Source organism: Aegilops tauschii, chromosome 2 (genome assembly GCF_002575655.3).
Source record: "Aegilops tauschii subsp. strangulata cultivar AL8/78 chromosome 2, Aet v6.0, whole genome shotgun sequence".
Taxonomy (NCBI): domain Eukaryota; kingdom Viridiplantae; phylum Streptophyta; class Magnoliopsida; order Poales; family Poaceae; genus Aegilops; species Aegilops tauschii.
Genome location: NC_053036.3, coordinates 122,762,226 through 122,780,646, shown reverse-complemented (window position 1 = coordinate 122,780,646; position 18,421 = coordinate 122,762,226). Strand labels below are relative to the sequence as shown.

At 45.4% G+C, this 18,421-nt stretch overlaps 3 protein-coding genes across 41 annotated transcripts; 2 read left to right on the top strand and 1 right to left on the bottom strand.

Annotated features, from left to right (window-relative positions):
* The first annotated feature begins 5,150 nt into the window (after positions 1-5,150).
* On the top strand, positions 5,151-15,867 carry LOC141020486 (uncharacterized). Of its 2 annotated transcripts, XM_073508171.1 has the most exons (4): positions 5,151-6,974; positions 14,820-14,924; positions 15,010-15,148; positions 15,532-15,631. In XM_073508171.1, exons 1-4 carry the CDS (start codon positions 5,499-5,501, stop codon positions 15,600-15,602), a joined length of 1,791 nt encoding a protein of 596 aa, XP_073364272.1. In that variant the 5' UTR covers positions 5,151-5,498; the 3' UTR covers positions 15,603-15,631. The 2 variants fall into 2 exon arrangements, 1 of the variants encoding a protein (XP_073364272.1); XR_012202045.1 differs by lacking the exon at positions 15,532-15,631 and adding an exon at positions 15,776-15,867 and having other exon boundaries at positions 5,152-6,974; positions 14,820-15,148.
* LOC109744629 (uncharacterized) lies at positions 7,127-14,543 on the bottom strand. Of its 38 annotated transcripts, none has more exons than XR_012202049.1 (16): positions 13,849-14,543; positions 13,524-13,609; positions 13,258-13,336; positions 12,842-12,922; positions 12,693-12,754; positions 12,484-12,560; positions 12,319-12,397; positions 11,411-11,583; positions 10,702-10,861; positions 10,537-10,592; positions 10,307-10,387; positions 10,054-10,205; positions 8,940-9,005; positions 8,585-8,709; positions 7,512-7,703; positions 7,127-7,419 (listed from the first exon to the last, which is right to left on the bottom strand). XR_012202049.1 is itself a non-coding variant. In XM_073508199.1 (16 exons), exons 14-16 carry the CDS (start codon positions 8,623-8,625, stop codon positions 7,353-7,355), a joined length of 300 nt encoding a protein of 99 aa, XP_073364300.1. In that variant the 5' UTR covers positions 8,626-8,709; positions 8,940-9,005; positions 10,054-10,205; positions 10,303-10,387; positions 10,537-10,592; positions 10,688-10,861; positions 11,411-11,583; positions 12,319-12,397; positions 12,484-12,560; positions 12,693-12,754; positions 12,842-12,922; positions 13,184-13,336; positions 13,461-13,609; positions 13,849-14,536; the 3' UTR covers positions 7,127-7,352. The 38 variants fall into 38 exon arrangements, 35 of the variants coding, with proteins under 35 accessions (XP_073364300.1, XP_073364303.1, XP_073364298.1 ...); XM_073508199.1 differs by having other exon boundaries at positions 10,303-10,387; positions 10,688-10,861; positions 13,184-13,336; positions 13,461-13,609; positions 13,849-14,536; XM_073508202.1 differs by having other exon boundaries at positions 10,303-10,387; positions 13,184-13,336; positions 13,461-13,609; positions 13,849-14,536.
* On the top strand, positions 15,737-18,177 carry LOC109744640 (uncharacterized). Its single transcript, XM_073508172.1, has 8 exons — positions 15,737-15,867; positions 15,943-16,149; positions 16,299-16,526; positions 16,635-16,695; positions 16,780-16,904; positions 17,326-17,411; positions 17,493-17,583; positions 17,803-18,177. The coding sequence occupies exons 2-8, from the start codon at positions 15,955-15,957 to the stop codon at positions 17,878-17,880; spliced, it is 864 nt and encodes a 287-aa protein (XP_073364273.1). The 5' UTR covers positions 15,737-15,867; positions 15,943-15,954; the 3' UTR covers positions 17,881-18,177.
* Positions 18,178-18,421: the final 244 nt, after the last annotated feature.

The following is an 18,421-nucleotide window of genomic DNA, read 5'->3' as shown; positions in this document are numbered from 1 at the left end:
ATGGCATGAGCAGTATTAATCACATTTTGATTTCTAACCAGAAGAGCACGTACTACGCATATAGCAGAAACATCTACACATATAGCTAGTACTGCTAACACTAAATAAACAAGAGCGTGGTAAAAGTGTTATACCCTCCAGTAGGCTAGGCCGAAGCCGCAGTAGCGGTGTTGGTGTTGGCGGCGTCCTCAACGGCCTTCTTCCCAACAGTGAGATTCTGGGCAGCGAGTCTCTCAGCATCTGTGGAGATGGTGATGACAAAGGCGATGCAAACATAGACGAAGTAGATGAACGGTGGCGAGTAGTCGCGTAGGAGATGCTTCCCAAAAACCTAATCGCCCTCCCCCGTACAGGATCTCAAGAGGCGGGGTTTAGGAGGCCTGCTCTCTCGTACAACCACGCACACAGTGGACGAGATGGGATCCCCGGCGACAGCAACAGGAAGTTGAACGATGGTGGGTAGTGCGTGTGGAGGCAGAGGATATGTCATCTGTTCTTCATGGGGGCTAGGGTTGGTCGACGAAGCAAATATATAGGCGCGGTTGGGTGGAAAGACGTGGGATGGACCCACGACCGAGTTGGCAACAACCCACAATCAAACGACTCGAGATCGTGGCTCGTATGTTAAAGACTCTCTGTTCCTTACTAGCAAAAATTAAGCGCAAGCGCACAAGTGACATAGGTTTGAGCTTGATTTGGCTCATTCACGAACATGACGCACGCGCACGAGGCATGGCGAGGCGGGAGGACGATGAGGAGCACGTGGGAACTACTTCTCTCCTCAAGCTTCAGCAGCATGTGGAAGAGAAACCCTTATAAAAAGGTCCAACTCTTCCTCTAAATCCGGGTGATACTAAACTTCTCACCACCTAGTCATATAACCCACATGGCCCCTTAGAGATCTTCAAAAATTGTTATATGGGCCCAAGGTCCACCTTATATTTCAACAACCTCCACCAGATCTCGAGGGCCCATGTGTTGTCCTCTGTTCCAAACACTGTTCTGATAACACCACTATTTTCAGTGGAGACATGTTAAAGTTAAACACGCACCTAGAGCAAGTAGCTACACTCCATCACAACTGAACAATGGACTATGCCTTGAATTGTCAGTTTGATGTAAAGAAGTTTCACCAAATGTCCTACTGGTACTAGGCTGCCGAAGGCTGACCTCTCGGGTGGAGCATATTAGTCACACTCCTGGCCTATTCATGAACTTACTAGAGATCACCCAATCTCATAGACCGTGACCAGTAGTCGGGCTCATATATGTGTGTTGTTGGGGAACGTAGTAATTTCAAAAAAATTCCTACGCATACGCAAGATCATGGTGATGCATAGCAACGAGAGGGGAGAGTGTTGTCCACGTACCCTCGTAGACCGACAGTGGAAGCGTTATCACAACGCGGTTGATGTAGTCGTACGTCTTCACGATCCGATCGATCAAGTACCGAACGCACGGCACCTCCGAGTTCTACACACGTTCAGCTCGATGACGTCCCTCGAACTCCGATCCAGCCGAGTGTTGAGGGAGAGTTTCGTCAGCACGACGGCGTGATGACGATGATGATGTTCTACCGACGCAGGGCTTCGCCTAAGCTCTGCTACGATATTATCGAGGTGTAATATGGTGGAGGGGGGCACCGCACACGGCTAAAAGATCAATAGATCAATTGTTGTGTCTCTGGGGTGCCCCCTTGTCCCCGTATATAAAGGAGCAAGGGAGGAGGAGGCCGTCCCTAGGAGGGGGCGCACCAAGTGTGGAGTCCTACTAGGACTCCCTAGTCCTAGTAGGATTCCACCTCCCATATGGAATAGGAAAAGAGGAAGGGAAAAAGAGAAGGAAGGAAGGGGGCGCCCCCCCTCCCTAGTCCAATTCGGACCAGACCAAGGGGAGGGGTGCGGCCACCCTTGAGGCCCTTTTTCTTCTTTCCCGTATGGCCCAATAAGGCCCAATACGTATTCCCGTAACTCTCCGGTACTCCGAAAAATACCCGAATCACTCGGAACCTTTCCGAAGTCCGAATATAGTCATCCAATATATCGATCTTTACGTCTCGACCATTTCGAGACTCTTCGCCATGTCCCCGATCTCATCCGGGACTCCGAACTCCTTCGGTACATCAAAACTCAATAAAACTGTCATCGTAACGTTAAGCGTGCGGACCCTACGGGTTCGAGAACTATGTAGACATGACCGAGACACCTCTCCGGTCAATAACCAATAGCGGGACCTGGATGCCCATATTGGCTCCCACATATTCTACGAAGATCTTTATCGGTCAGACCGCATAACAACATACGTTGTTCCCTTTGTCATCGGTATGTTACTTGCCCGAGATTCGATCGTCGGTATCTCGATACCTAGTTCAATCTCGTTATTGGCAAGTCTCTTTACTCGTTCCGTAATACATCATCCCGCAACTAACTCATTAGTCACAATGCTTGCAAGGCTTATAGTGATGTGCATTACCGAGTGGGCCCAGAGATACCTCTTCGACAATCGGAGTGACAAATTCTAATCTCGAAATACGCCAACCCAACAAGTACCTTTGGAGACACCTGTAGAGCACCTTTATAATCACCCATTTACGTTGTGACGTTTGGTAGCACACAAAGTGTTCCTCCGGTAAACGGGAGTTGCATAATCTCATAGTCATAGGAACATGTATAAGTCATGAAGAAAGCAATAGCAACATACTAAACGATCGGGTGCTAAGCTAACGGAATGGGTCAAGTCAATCACGTCATTCTCCTAATGAGGTGATCTCGTTAATCAAATGACAACTCATGTCTATGGCTAGAAAACATAACCATCTTTGATTAACGAGCTAGTCAAGTAGAGGCATACTAGTGACACTCTGTTTGTCTATGTATTCACACATGTATTATGTTTCCGGTTAATACAATTCTAGCATGAATAATAAACATTTATCATGATATAAGGAAATATATAATACTTTATTATTGCCTCTAGGGCATATTTCCTTCATGTGTTCCTCCGAAGATCGCTGTGTAGGATAGCATCTTGCTTATAAAAACTTTGGAACATATTAAGAGAAAAGTCAACCTGCCATATAGTTTTCGAGAGTATTGCATCTCCAACGGAGTGGGTTAGTAAATTCACTCTCCTCAGTTAACCACTAGCTTGTTTTCCCAGATCCTACTTTATAGGATCTTCGATCACATAGGTTGGATTAGCGCCATGTCAACTAATATGGGTCTCATACCCATCTCCCTTGATGAAGTGTCTATCACAACACGTGATAGCCCTTTGGTAAAGGGATCTGCCAGATTCTTAGCCATTGGATATAATCCAATGTTATCACTCCGGAATTTCTTAAACGTTCGAGAACTTTTAATCCCATTCCTATATGCTTTGTGGACTGGAAGTTGTCCTTTGAACTCTTTGCCTTGACCATGCTTTGTGGATCACCACCTATCAACTATATATGAGGCGGCTGGATTTCCCGTACAAGAAAAGAAAATGACTCAAATCCCATCCAAAATGTCAAAATCTAACCTAACTCAGACATGCACCAGGGCTGGAACTTCCGGTCTAGCCCGGAACTATCAGGCTCGGTTTGTATAAAATAGCCCTCTTGCGAAAATCATGGAGGCCACATATGATCTTGGATTGCGATGATCCCAAAAGAAACCTTGTTCTTCTCATCGAGGTGAATAATTTCCCCTGTTGAGCAATTTTCTAGCCGAGCTTGTTTTGAGGGTGTATTTGGTCCCACAATTCTGTAAAAAATATTGAAAACCTGCATCCTGCACGCACCGGGTACAATACATATATTTCTTATGTAGGTCGTCCCAATTACGTTTTCTGCCACGTTAAAAAACTGGTGTCAACACGTGGCTCCCCTGTTTTTCGGCAAAGGCTGCGTGCCGAAAAATAACTTGATGAGAGATTGTTCTAAGGATGATGGCAAGACTCCATCGACCACTTTATATGTGCTTCGGGCGGTAAGTTTATATCGACCATTGCTTGTTTGAATCTCTTGATGCAAACTTGGGTGGAACCTTCTCAATTTCATTAACAATCCGATGATAAAGTTCGATAGATATGCACCTCAAATCCATGCGCCGAACCATCTTGTCTACCCTTCCACTTGGATCTTGTAGATAATCAATAATGAATTCCCTCCAAGCATTGCTTTCATCTGCATAAAAATTTCGTTAGTGGCCGAAGCGATGGGCTCCAGTTCGGCAAACATGGTGTTGGTCACCCATCCTTTTTCCGGCATGACCCCCTTGCCAGATGGGCCTCAAGGGTGGCGGACGCAACCCGGCAAAGGTGGCGGACGTCACTGATAGACGGCCCCGGCCTCCCCGTCGCGCGCGGGGCCGTGCGTAGGATCTCGCACGCGGGCCCGGCCGAAACCACCGCATGACCGTGGCCCCAGCCATGCCCGCGATCCATCCGTCATGAACCCCAAGGCAATCCGCCCTTGGGTGCGCCGTTCGGACAAATCAGGCGACGCAGACAACCCAAAGAGTCACCCATGGCACGCCAACGCGCAACGAACGACGCGGAGGCCCTCCTCGCCCGCGAAGGCTCCTAGAGGGCGGGTACTCAACATCGTTGAGTGGATTGTATGTAATTATGTTACTATGGAATAAAAGTCCTGTTTACCCCGAAAAAGAAGTACATTGTGAAATTTGTTTTGCAAAACAAATATACACAAGAGTTTGTGCAACAATATTTTTAAAGTTGAACAGACGATTTATAAATCATCATTTCTCTTTTAGTATAAAAAAATGCAGTCGACATTGCGGAGGCTTCTCCCGCGTGTCGACGGTGCTGATGCCCTAGTCCCGGCTCTAATTCTTCGCTGCGCTGTCCACACTTCGCGGCCGTGGTGAGACGGTGTGGGGGCCTCATGTCCGCGTTGGCGCAGGGTAGTGGTTGGTCTGGTGGCTGGATCCTGAGCTCCCGAGGTGCGGGTTGGGGTCGGGGGAAACCCCTGTCGGCGTGTCCGACACCGGCGCGGGGACGCCTGTGGGCGCCACCTGACCTTCCGGGAGGGCGTCGGGGGCTACCCTTCCTCTCGCCTCGTCGTGTACCGGGGGAAACCCTTGGCAGCAGCATCGTCATCGTCGCGATCCTTCTTGAAGGTGTTGAGCTCCGAAGTTTTGAAGCCTAGTGGAAGATCCTGATGGGCGCAGTGGTCGCGAGGCTTCTTCATTTTTGTTGATCCGTCGTTGTCGGCATTTGTTATCCTATATGGTTCGGTTGGTCGGGGGGAAAGGCATTGCGGAGGCTTCGCTGCGATTTGTGGCATCTGTCCTCCGACTCAACGTTCGGTACTCGGCACCGTTTTCCTTCTCCTTTTCCCTCCTCTTGTGCTGCCAAAACCTCCCAAATCGCGCTCCTCACCCCCAATCGAAACCCAACCAACGCACCGCCTTTGGCCCCAAATCCGACGCCGCCGCCTCGCGCCCCACCGAACCTCCTTAGCGCCACCGCCAATCACCCTCTCCGGCTCCACAATGGAGGACGGCGACATCACGGCCAGGGCCAAGCGCATCGTCGAGCTCAAGAGAGATGGGCACATCGCGGCGTCGCTGGAGAAGGCCGAAGCCCTCGCCGCGGAGCACCCTAGGTCCCTCACCGCCGTCTGCCTCCAGGGGGACCTCCACTATTCCGCCGCCATCGGCGCCCGCGCCGCTACCGCGGGCTCGGAGGAGGAGCCGGCCGACGCGGAGTCGCACCTCCGTCGAGGTCGCGACGCGCTCTTGATGGCGAAGTCGCTCGCCCCCGACAACGCCGACATCGCAGTCGCGTTAGCTGACCTCCTCGCCGAGTCGTCGATGTACCTCGAGGCAGAGGCGGAGCTGCGTCGCGCTATGGACATGGACGCCGCAGCAGCGCCCAAGTCCTCCCAGAGCCCAGTCTCCTCCACTCCGCGCGAGAGGAGGCAGTCCTATGAAAGGGTGATCAATCGTCTAGTTGCGCATGAGGCAGGGAGGCTCATGGACGTCGCCAAGAGCGACGACGTTGCTGCAAAGCGCAAGCTGCAGGCGCTGCAGGCGCTGAAGGAAGCAAGGGATCTCGCCAAGCGCTTCCCGGGCTCGGCGCGTGCACGGTTATTGGGCCCCTTCCTAGAGCTCGAGTATATGCTTGCCGCTTCCCGGGAGCATAAGGATCCTGCCTGGAGCAAAGGCTTGGAACGCCTTGTCTGCGATGCAGTAGGAGCAGCCAAGGAATTCCCCAATTCTACCGCTGCTGCTTTGTTTCAGGCGCGACTTCTGTTCGTTTGTGGCAATCACATTGATGCAGAGGGCGAGTGCCACCGAGCCCTTGCACTGAAGCACCCTACAGACCCGGTGGAAGATTGCATTCCGACTGGGTCCATCAGAGGACAGGATTCTCAAAGCAGGTTGAGTTCGGTCACCGGGCTGTTCCATGATTTACTTGACAAGATCCTGCAGTTTGCTGAATCATTCTGGGAAAACTGTTTGACATCTGAGAAGAGGCAGAGTTTCTTGTCCGTGAGAATTGATGCGCTAGAGAACGAATGCAGGATGGTTGAACACTCGTATGATTTCAGTGTATCAAGCGCTTGTAGCTTCTTCAAGGAGCATAAGTCTTGGAGGTCCTGGGTGTGTCTCCTGTGCAGTGCAAAGCATACAAGCACTAGATCGCTCCTGAAGCACATGGTGAAGAAACATTCACGGTCAGTATTGCGGAGGCTACTGGACATTGTAGATCCGACAGTTGAGCCAGAGAGCGATTGTCTCCTGGAAGGCTTGTTGTTGTGCAAGGACTCGGAGAATCATGATACCATCTGCTTCAAAGAAAGGGATGAGATGTTCAGATTACTTTTCTTGGAACCGAACCGTGGAGAAGTAGCAAAGCCAGTGGACAAATTTCATCAAGACCAGCAGAGCCAAGGAACTCTACTCCTGGAGAACATCAAGAAGAACATGGCGAATTTGCCTACGCATAAATCCACAACATATGAGGTTATGCGATGCTGCTAATTTCTGTTTTGTATTTATAAACACTAGATGTCTCGTTGCGCCAATGGCGCAAAGGCCGAGAGGGAGCCAAGTATTGTGAGAATATTCAGACACCCAAGTCGAAAACCAAATGTGGCCAACACTCCCACATCCTCTGCTTGAAAGCCGCCTTTTCTCACCAAATCAAACATAGATACATGATTCTTCAAGAGCAAATTTCAAAGAAAATATAAAGCATGGAAGGCTTTAAATTGTACTACTGAGACCATACCACCATATCTTCATTTAGATTCTTTGAAAATCTAAAGGTCTAAGAGGATGGTACATGTGAGAAGCTGTGAATCCACAACAAAAAACTAAACTAACTTCCAAACAAACATTTCAAGTTTGGAAGCCACAAAGAAGCAGCCCAGATCTCTCGTTGTAGTGCAGGTACATGTCCTTAATCCTGCATCCACAGCCCATAATTTTTCAACACCTAAATCCACGAAATCCAACCGAAGGAAATCAATCATGGCAGAAACATGCGCCGTGACTTACGTCTCCGAGAAGGACTTCTTGGCATTCTTGTGCAGGTTGGACACAGCAATCCTCGCTGCGAACTGCAGAAGAACCACACAGGCACCTTCCTTCACCTTGCCCTTGGGGAGGAGGGGGGCAACACTTGCAGCGCCGCGACAAATATATCTTTTCTGTCCCTCTATCCCTGCTACTTGAAAACAAGGATCTCCACTGATAGAAAGATGCCAAGGATAACCAGAATAAGGACAATAACCAAAGTGTAGCCGGCAGTTCAGGCTTTACCCCAACAAGAACAGACCATGGTCAATTCACACAAGCATAAAAAAGCAGGCAAAGCACACCATGATACACGGCTAACAATTGAAATAAGCGCGCAAATCATGTCCACACGCAACCACAAAATATGAATGGCATGAGGCAAAAGAAAACACAATGTCGGGCCAAACCTAGAATATCAACACGACCAATGAAGCAAGAATAATGAAAGTACATAGGTCACACAATAAATGCAATTTCCAGAAAAAAGGAAAGGAAGAAACCCTGATAAGCAGAAGAAAGAAGAAGAAAACTTGATCAACAGAAGAAAGAAAAGGCGACCTCCAAGAACGTACAACATAAAAAAAGGAAAGAGAAGAAGTAATCAGGCCACATGCATTGCACTAAACAGCTCATTATTATTAGGACCTGTGTGCATACCCAAACTTCTTAAGATTCTGTGTAGAGCAGAAATTTTGAAACGACCCAGAAATAAAATACAGGATTATGTGGTCGGCTTTTTGTTGATGACCAGCAACTACGTCAAACTGGGATTAGTCCACCAAAATTAAAGCTTGTTCAGAACAAGGGGTAGCATCTGTAGCTAACAAGATCAACCATCAATGAGTTATCTAAGTAAATGCGGCCAATAATCAAGCAAATAAACTGTAATCCCATCTCAGCTAGCAATATAAACAAACAAGGGGTAGCATATGTACTTAACCAGATCAACCATCAATGGATTATCTAAGTAAACATGACCAATAATCAAGCAAATAAACTGTAATCCCATCTCAGTTAGGAATATAAACAATTACACAACAATCCAGAATCACCTGATTCTTCCTCGGCTGAACTCTACCGTGTAGTTCATCATGCGTTGCAAGATGGAGAACACAACGCAGAGGCCAGCGGCTCCATGAGGACGATGTCGGCGCGGACCTGGCGGCGTGCATCACGTCTGAGGATGGTACACGTGAGAAGATGTGGATCCAACACAAAGAACTAAATTAACTATCCAAACAAACTTTTCAATTGTGGGCTTGCATAGGAAATAATGGTCATAATGGTGCCAATGGCAAGAAATTGCCTGTGGAACTGAACAGTGCAGACCAAGGCATACATTTCAGTCACTTTGAACATAGATGAGTAACGAAATAAAAAAAACCAGAGAGCTATGGAAGCACTGACCTCGGGCGGTGCCGCCCTTGTGCTCCTGGCTCCGGTACTGCACGGCCATGTATGGGTCTATCTTCCCTGCAAGTACAGGTTAATCAGATTAATGTCCATCAGCAGAACAACCCAAGGCAAGCCAAGAACATGTGTGGTGGTCGTGATAAATGTTCTCTCTGGATTTGACGGAAGGTGTGCAGTGGAATATTCACCAAGGAAATCGCTGCCGGAGTACACAGTGAATATTCAAGTAGCAAGGTATTCATGAATACACAGTGAATACATGAAAAAAAAACCTTGCATCCATCATGCACCGTGAATTCTGAAAGTAGGTGTGATGCTAACCAAGATATCTAAGAATAAAGCAATCATAGTTTTACCGAGAGGAGAGAATTTAGCATGGGCAAGCATGAGCGCATATAACACACAGCTTCACCTAGAAGAACTTTATTATCTACAAAGAAAGTATTAATCTGATGCACTACTAAATCAGGAACAAGAACATGATAAACCATTGCTTTTGGTCTGAAACGACTAATGAAACTGGAGATTGTAAATATACCAAGATTGGATAAAAGTCCGAAGGTAAGATATAAGTAGTCATTCGATTACATCATGTGAAGACCATTTGGAGATTATAGGTCATGAAATTCATCTTGTTATGACTTATGATTGACTGGAACTACAGCGAGCAAATATACAGCAAAGTTCACTTCTGAATTTGGGCAAACAACATGAAGAAATCATATTATTACCTAACAAATACACATGCACACGTACACCTAGAAAGCGTAGAGTTTACAAGACACACTGCAAGCAATTATACAGCAAAAGTTCACTTCTGAATCTTGGCAAACAACATAAAGAAGTCATATTAGTACCTAACAAATACACATGTACATGTACGCCTAGAAAGCTTAGAATTTACAGGACACACAGCAGGCAAATATACAACAAAAGTTCACTTCTGAACTTGGGAAGTTCACTTCTGAACTTGGGCAAACAACACAAAGAAATCATATTATTACCTTTAGGATTAGGGAAGCCGAGAGAAACTGGAAACAACATGTATATCTAGAAAACTTCGAGTTTACAGGAACTTGATAAAGCACTTCTGAACAAGGCTGCTTACTTGCATTTCTGGCACATTCCACGTAGCGATAGAACTACGACATGCGGCATCACGCAGTGATCTACTGATCACGAAGATACACTTCATCTTCTGTTGCAATGACAGCTTGAAGGAAATGACACATAAAAGCGCAGTCTTATGCATAGAATAACCTGACAGAAAACAGAGACAAATGCAGGTATGGTTATCTATTATGCCGCTGATAAAAAGTAATTAAAACGCCAATAGAAGAATAGTGCCTTACGTTACCTACAAATGCTTCTTCAGTAGAGAGCGGAGCAGCAGCTACTTGGCTTTGTTTGTGATCGCAGTGGTCCTAACACCAGCATTGGCCCTGAGTTTCAGAAATTAGTACTGAATAAGCATTTTGTTGTGCATGTTAGAAATTTCAAATAGAACAATCAACCAACCATTGGATTTGAATGGCTGTCCATTGCGTCAGTAAGGAAACAATGCGTTGCTAAGGAAAGGAAAAACACAAACCTTGACGTGCCAAAGCAGCATATGATCAACAAGAAGCACGTCACAAACAGTAGAACCTGCAAAGTAAAATAAAATGATAGAAGAACATGGAGTTAGCTAGTATACATTTCATCAAATAGAAAATATGCAGGGCAAGCAGGTGGGGAATCACAAGACAGTCGATACAGCGAGCAACCCAAAGGCAACAACAACCCGATAAATGGTCATTGCTATGTTGTCTGCACGGTCGGGCAACAAATCGGCATGAGGGAGAGGATGACGCGGGGGTGGTGGGATGAAAGATACATATGATGGATAATTTATTGGTCAATATTTGTAGGTTGTCCTGCAATTGTAAAAAATACTCCCCTTGGTTATTAGTTTCCAACTAAATGGAAGATACGTGACACAAATAGGAAATGTTGGTCATCCTGTATGCCTAAATGGAAGATACATGGCAAAAAAAATTGAATAGAAACATCAAGCCATTCATATCCATTAGAGATCGAAATATATCATGCACGAAAAAATGTAATTAGCTGCGCTATCGTCACTCTATTTTGTTTGCAGAGATCATGCCAAATATAAAGATTTTAACCAAGAAAATTTCATAATTCAGATCATCAAAAACCTCAAAAAAATACATGCAAACAAACTGCAGATATGAAACCACATGTAAGTACTGAATCTTTTAGAGCCTAGTTTTCTGCAAAAAAAACAGCTATCCTCTCTGCCAAGCTTAGCAAATCTCGGTTCAACAACAAAAACGCAGTCTTAGTGGAGAAGGGGTTCAAAGTCAACTTGTGTTTTATGTCAAAAGTAAGACTGAATAAATTATTGGGGATATGAAGAACATAAATAGCATAGGAAAAGATAATAATGGTAGGCGTACAACCCTTTGGTTCAGGTAGGAATATTTCGATCTTAGGTTGTGTATCTTCTGAATTTGATTTCAAACGGCTGCCCCCATTCAAATCCAACCATGGCATGAATGATCCGTCGATCCCAAGTGTGTCAAAGAACCTGAACACGCACGCTGAATGTACCAAGTTGACTGTACGTCACCAACTGCTCATTCAATAGGTAAAAATCAAATTAGGTGAACGCCCACACTTATCTTACTACTTTGTATTTCATCCTATCAATTAATTAATAAAATTAAGCATCGTCACTTTTATTGCCTCTTGCAGCAGGTTCATTCCATCAAAATGTTAGACACTGTATTTGTGTCTTATTTACTTATTAAGAAACTGTTCTCTTATCAAATTTTATTATTCTTTTGGCGATGTGAATTTTCAGGCCCAATAGGAATAGCCACAGCCTGGTTGAGCAAGCTGTTAATGGTGATAAATGATAATTTCTGTCCAGAAGAGGCAAATTTTAGCAAAGAATACATAGAAGAAGTGGTGTAGGTAAAGAGCTAGAGCCATGTTCTAACGAAACAAAAATGAGATGGTTATCCTCATCTTCTACAATATAATAAATAATATTTTTCCATCAGAAACAAAGTTAAATAAAAAGCATAATATGCAAGGACGTCTTCAAAGAACAACTGAAATGAGAGAGGTGTAAATTTCTAGGATACTTTTTTAGGTTTGATTGCTTCCTAAATACCCTCATGTATGCCCTCCTCATCTCAGAGCAACAACCACTGTTAAAAACACCGAGGAGAGGGAATGGTGTGCTAAGAACTTAAAGTACGAATAACTTAAGGCTAGAATGCTAGCAATCAACATATTCCAAGCACCAAGTACTGAAGTACCAGAAAGAGCAATAATTTGGTTAGATAAGAGAAGAACTGACCTCCCTTTGCAAATATCTCACAACAACATCACCTTGGTCCTCTTAGATATCCATTCAACTGAACATGTGTGATTCAAACCTGAAAAAAAGGCAAGTCAACCATTATTCATAGACCTACGCACTGAAGCATGTGTATAAGGAGGTAAGCGGTAGGAGGAGAATTACCATGGCAACAAGCTGTTGATGCCTGAGCAAGGGTGTGGTGGAGAAGAAGTGGCGTGAAATCGAGAAACAATCAGCACCTATGGACACACATCAATAACAATGCAAAATAAAGACATAAGCCAACCAAACACTCAGCAACCTACCGAACGTTAGGATTAAGACATCCAAATGCTCCATAGTTTTTTCTTCTGGTGGAGAACAATACTTACTCGAGATCAGATTCTACCCCGAATGAGTGTGTGCATCGACAGTAGTAAATTTCTCTCCAAGACTGTTGAAAAGAGCGAAAGGCATGAAGACGGTTACCAAGCCAAGCAAACAGTAGCAGGCACACAGAATAGCTGATGTACAGAATTACCTGTCACTAAACGAATTTATGTCAGGGATATCCTCATTGATATACCAAAAGCAGGCCAAGCGACCAATGAGCCCCTTGTACCTGTCGGAAAGAAACAACAAGGAACAAAAATATCAACCACACTGAACATAAAGAATATGTGACTGAGGTTAATACGCAGCAAATTACTGAAGCTGATATGCACATAGCTATATTAATTCCTATAGGTATTTCTTGGTACAGAGCAGACCTACGAAATCTATTATAAAGCATGATGCAATCTATTTCTGCACATGGAAATGAACACCATAATGAGAAGATCAAATATATAAGAATTCATTGGTTGACAAATTATATCGCAACCTCTCGATCAGGCGGACACCATGCAAATGCACAACAACCAATCGCTGAATCTAAGCTTGTAGAAACAGTCATACATGGAGATCGCCATTTGTTTTTCCTCCTCCAACACCATTTGTTTTTGCTCCTCCCCGTGCTTCCTCCATCAACCACATACTACAAAAGTACCATACATATAAGCTGAGAACATGAATCGACCGTACCATGTCAAATTATGAATTAGCGTGGCTGTAACACTTCAACTACACAACCCAGTTAGAGCTTGAGAATATATAAGTACCAGCAGCATCAATCTAACTGTGAAGCAGCCATGCCACGAAGAAGAGAGTTGTTAATTGCCAACCTTGTCATTGTGCGGCCGTCGTTACCAAGCTCTAACACGAGATAGAAGGAGCCCGGCTTGGTAAGGCCAATTGGTAGAGACAACAACTGCAAATATTGTAGAGAAAAGTGAGAAAAGTGAATTATCAATGGGTTCCCACAATGAATTGGCCGAACTCCACACAAGTGGAGCAGGGGCCATAGAAAATCTATTGATTAAGTATACCAAGAAGAACAACCTCTGTCCAACGTCATCGCTGGATTTGGCATTTTATCAAACAGACAACACACAACGACGATAAAGTGACAAACGCACAAGCCGAGAGAGAGGACCGGAAAGAGCTCACCTTGCAGTTTCAGCCAGCGGTTCCCAAGCTGCGCATGTTGTCTTGAACGCCACTCTTGTCCGTAGGCTGCTCCGGCGCTCATTGCAAGACAGGCAGCGGCGCGGGTGGCGAAGCCGGCGAGTAGCTGGAGGCGGCGGGCGAGATGTGCGGGCATGCGTCGTCGGGGAAGAAGAGGTACCGCACAGGAGGCCATCGGCGAGGTCAGCGCTGCCAGGGCCGGGCGCCGCGCACGGGAGGCCAGCGGCGAGGTTCCTGCAACGAACGCCCCCATGGCTCGAGGCCCTGCGTCAGGAGCGGAGGAGGCGGCGGGGATATTCCTCCCCAGACGCCCCCACACTCTCCTCCTCCTCCTCCCCCGTCTCATCCACCCCTCCTCGTCCCGAATCCCGCCGGATCCGAGGCTTGTGGGCGCGGAGGCGAGCTTCTCCGGCGGCGGCGACGGCAGGAGAGGAGGCGGGGGTCGCGGGGGAGACGCGCGGGCTAGGTCACGGGCATCGGCGGCGAGCTTCTCCGGCGGCGGCGGCGGCAGGAGAGGAGGCGGGGGTCGCGGGGGAGACGCGCGGGCCGGAGCTGGCCGGAACCGGCCGGCGCGATGGGGAGAGAGAGAGAGAGAGAGAGAGAGAGAGAGAGAGAGAGAGAGAGGAGGGCGACGAGGAGGGGGAGGCGAGTGGGACGGGAGGCGGCGGCTAGGACTTCTCCCCAGGAGTGGCTTTGTTTTATACTCCGGTGCATGAAATGACGAAAATGCCCCCCGGCGGGGCACCAAATTAACAGGCGATGGCATAGCGATTTAAAGGAGACGTGGATGCAACGGTTGTGACTGCGAGTTTTTTAGGGTTTATATGTTCAATTATATGCGTCGTACTTACTTTGTGCAGTGCATATTACATGCTTGCTGGCTGCTGCATAGGAAGTTGATAGCTAATGATTTGCAGCCGTTTTTTCTAATAAAATTTTGCTTTGCATTGCAGTCAAGTAACCTGCAAGAAATCAGAGAGTTCTGGCTTCAGTTCCTCAAATGTGCTGTTCTGGACTATGGAAAATCCATCGTGACACTGGCGCACTCATATCTTTGGGTTTGTTCTGCATAACGTCTATTCCTTTTGCATCTCACTTGGTTATTGGTTCAAGACTTGGATTCACTTATTTCTATTTCTCCAGGATGAATTTAGAAAATGTATGGCTGGAGATGGAGAAGCCCTACGTCAAAAGATGTCTGCGGATGATATTGAGACCACCTTTTCCACTCACAGTGTTGTTGATAAAGAGACAATGAAAGAGGAAGTGCTCTATCAAACAGGTACTTTCTCTGTGCCAATATTTATTAAGAAACTCCAATTTCTTGCTGACATGGCACTACCAAGGGAAAAAAGGAGGTTCCATAATTGCAATACTTCAAGTGATCACAACCAGAAAATAAACTTGACAGATGTCAGGAATACATAATTTAGTCTGGATACTTGCCAAGCCGTCATGCATATTTTCAGCCTTCAACGAGGGTGAATCTTATTTCCTTTGACGTTTGTACTCTAGGGATTTTGGAGCTGCAAGCAGATGTGCGTATTGCAGTTCAATAATCTTATAGTTTAACAAAACTCAATGCTCAGGATCAGTAATAGGATACAATATTCAGAGTCAGTAGTTGATGAACAAAGCAAATCTAACTTAAACTTTCAGGTGCAGGTTCTGTTGGTTTCCTCCGGTTACCGAAATATCATAATACTGGCGAAAGGTTTATGCTCACTTATGTCTGAGAAGAGAAATGATTTCTGCATAAAAGCATTATACAACATATAATTTGGTAGTGAACAGGATTTCAGAAGCACTTGTTCCAACCATATTTGAGTATCTTTTTCTTATATATTATTATTCTCTGTATTCAATTATGTTCATACAAAGTCAAAGGTTAATTATGATCTCAAAGCAGGAGACACACCAACTCTTACTGCTGACTAAGATACTCGCGACTCCCCAAGTTCAAACTCTCATGACATCAATTTGGTGGATATTATCCTCAGGGTAGGCAACTTATGATTTTGAAAAATGGATTTAATCATTCTGCCGCGGAACTTTTCTGAACTTCTCCAAATGCAGACATTATGGTGCATGGAGCCTCTCATTGATGAAGTTATGAAGACAGAGCCTATCTGCTCCAAGCATGGCCACGGTGAACCATGTGTCGGTGTCATCGTTGACAAGATCTTACAATTATGGGACAAGGCAGAAGATCACCAGCAACAACTGCTATCTCTAGCCAACGCAGTGTGCAGAACCTTGGAGGATGACAATTGCTTTGACGAGGTACACATATTTAATATCCATGCTTATCATTTCTCTGCTTATCATTCTCACTTCTGTGCGAAATATGATCATCCAGCATAGCATATTTGCATTGGAAGTACTGACCCATTGGTATACAATCATGACTAATTAAGAGACGCATTCTGCAGCGGCAGGACAAAAGCAAGCATGTATCTGATATTACAGTAGCCATTCTTAATGGACTACACTTGCCAGATGTTTGTTTACATCTTGGAATCGTGTCTGATACCATGAGGCCAGAAACGAAAGCTTTTGTTTGCAAGTATCATGACCCTCTTGATCTGAAGCCCATGAGGCCAATGGGCTGTGGTTGCAAAACATGTTCACCTGGAGAACTTTGTGCAGATCCAAGCAAGGTTTGTTAAATTCTACAAATGTACTTATGGTTGCATACTTGCATTTGTATGTAATGATCAATTTCCAGCAGCAGCGCATGTTGAGGGTAATTTTATCTTTTTATGCAGCTCGAGCACATATGCAAACAGTGCAGTTCTGCTGCTCTGAAGGACCCATACTCAGCTGTTGGTAATATTTATCTGTAGGACTTATTACTCATAAGAAAATAAAGTTACCTTGTTGAGTCTTACTGATTTGATTTTGCCATGTCAGTCATACATTGGCCAATGAAGATGGAAGTTCAGCAATCACTGGCGGAAATATGGGATGATACTCTTCAACCTCTAATGACATTTCAATACAACCATGGCACAATATTTTACGGCTTAGCCGCAATGGTATGTTCATAATAATATCTATAAAAATCAATTTGATTATGGCCCTGAACCGTTAATGATTATGTTTTGATCTTGACATTAATGTATTACGAGGAAGGGGAAATATTGTTTGATATGAATAGCCATGAAAAACTATGCATGGTTTGTTTTGAGATGCACACACAGTATCTTAAAACCCAACTTGGATGCACCGGTATTTTGAAAAGGCCGTAGAGATGTGCTATGTTTTTCCGTGGAATGTTGGAATCGCCATGAAGTCTGAATTGAGGATATTATTCCGAAGTCACATGAGAATATATTTTAAGGCCAAGGTTAAAGGAGAAGGACAAACTTGCAGATATCTTCCCATCTTATATGCACATATGCTAATATATTCCTGCACATATCCAAGTATAAGCCATCGGATATTATTTCTTTACAGATATGCTATGTGGACAATGAGCCCATTGGCATGCTCGATGTGAAAGTGGATGGGTCATGTTTGATGCATGCAGAGAAATCAACAGGGTAGGTGTAACATGTAACCTCTTATTGTATGCTCTAACATTTTTGCATGCTGAATCTTAATTTTTGGCAACTTCCATGTAGTGTGAAGGGCCCTGGGAGGATTTGCTTGCTATGTGCAGGGACGGCACTCCGGCAATTCTATTTTACAAGGTCATCAAATAGATTGACTGAGGTATGTTTGCATTAACACTAGTGAACCGTGTGCTACATAATGTACTACTTCCTCTGTCCGGAATTACTTGTCACCCAAACGGATGTATCTAGAGATAGCACATGTTCCTTCAATTCAATGTGGTTTTGTGAAGTAGTGTAAGATTTGATATATCACATCTTCTCCTTTTCTAATTTGGCGACGGCATTCAAGTTTTGATCTGTAACATCATCTTTGCAGGTAGTCCAGGTTGCCCTAGACCTGTTCCTAGCTCGTGCGCTCTGTATTCGCATCCCATGTCCTTCACCTGAAGATTGAGATTTGTTGATTATAATGATTTCTGAGAATGCCCCTCTGCTCGTCCGATGCGTGACAAGGAGCTTAATATGATAAGCTGAGATGGAGTAAACCGTTACGCGGCCTGCGTGCTTTTTTTTGCGAGTGAAAATAGGCGGCCTGCGTGCTGATTGGTGGAAAACCCTCCGGGGCCACTTGTAATGTGTGAGCAAGAGACCGAGTCGAAGCCTCCTTAGTACTACAGTATTAAGATGGGTTCTCTATCCTGTAGCGTTCAGGTTGCCCAAACATATAATGTACTATGTCTCTCCATCTCCCAATCTTTGTTTCTCCCCTTTGCTCTTGGTAAACGACCAGAACTGGCAGACCAATTGCCCACTCGGTCGGTTAATCGTGATGCGCCACACGTTGACGCGGGTCCCACTAACCGCTCGTCGGCCACTCATTTCCCCACAGGCATACTTCCTTCCATAAGGCCAACTCTAACTCGTGCGTTCTGTCTGGATTGGCCCGCGGACACCAAAGTCCTGTCTCGTCCGCCCAACATGGACGGACCCCATTT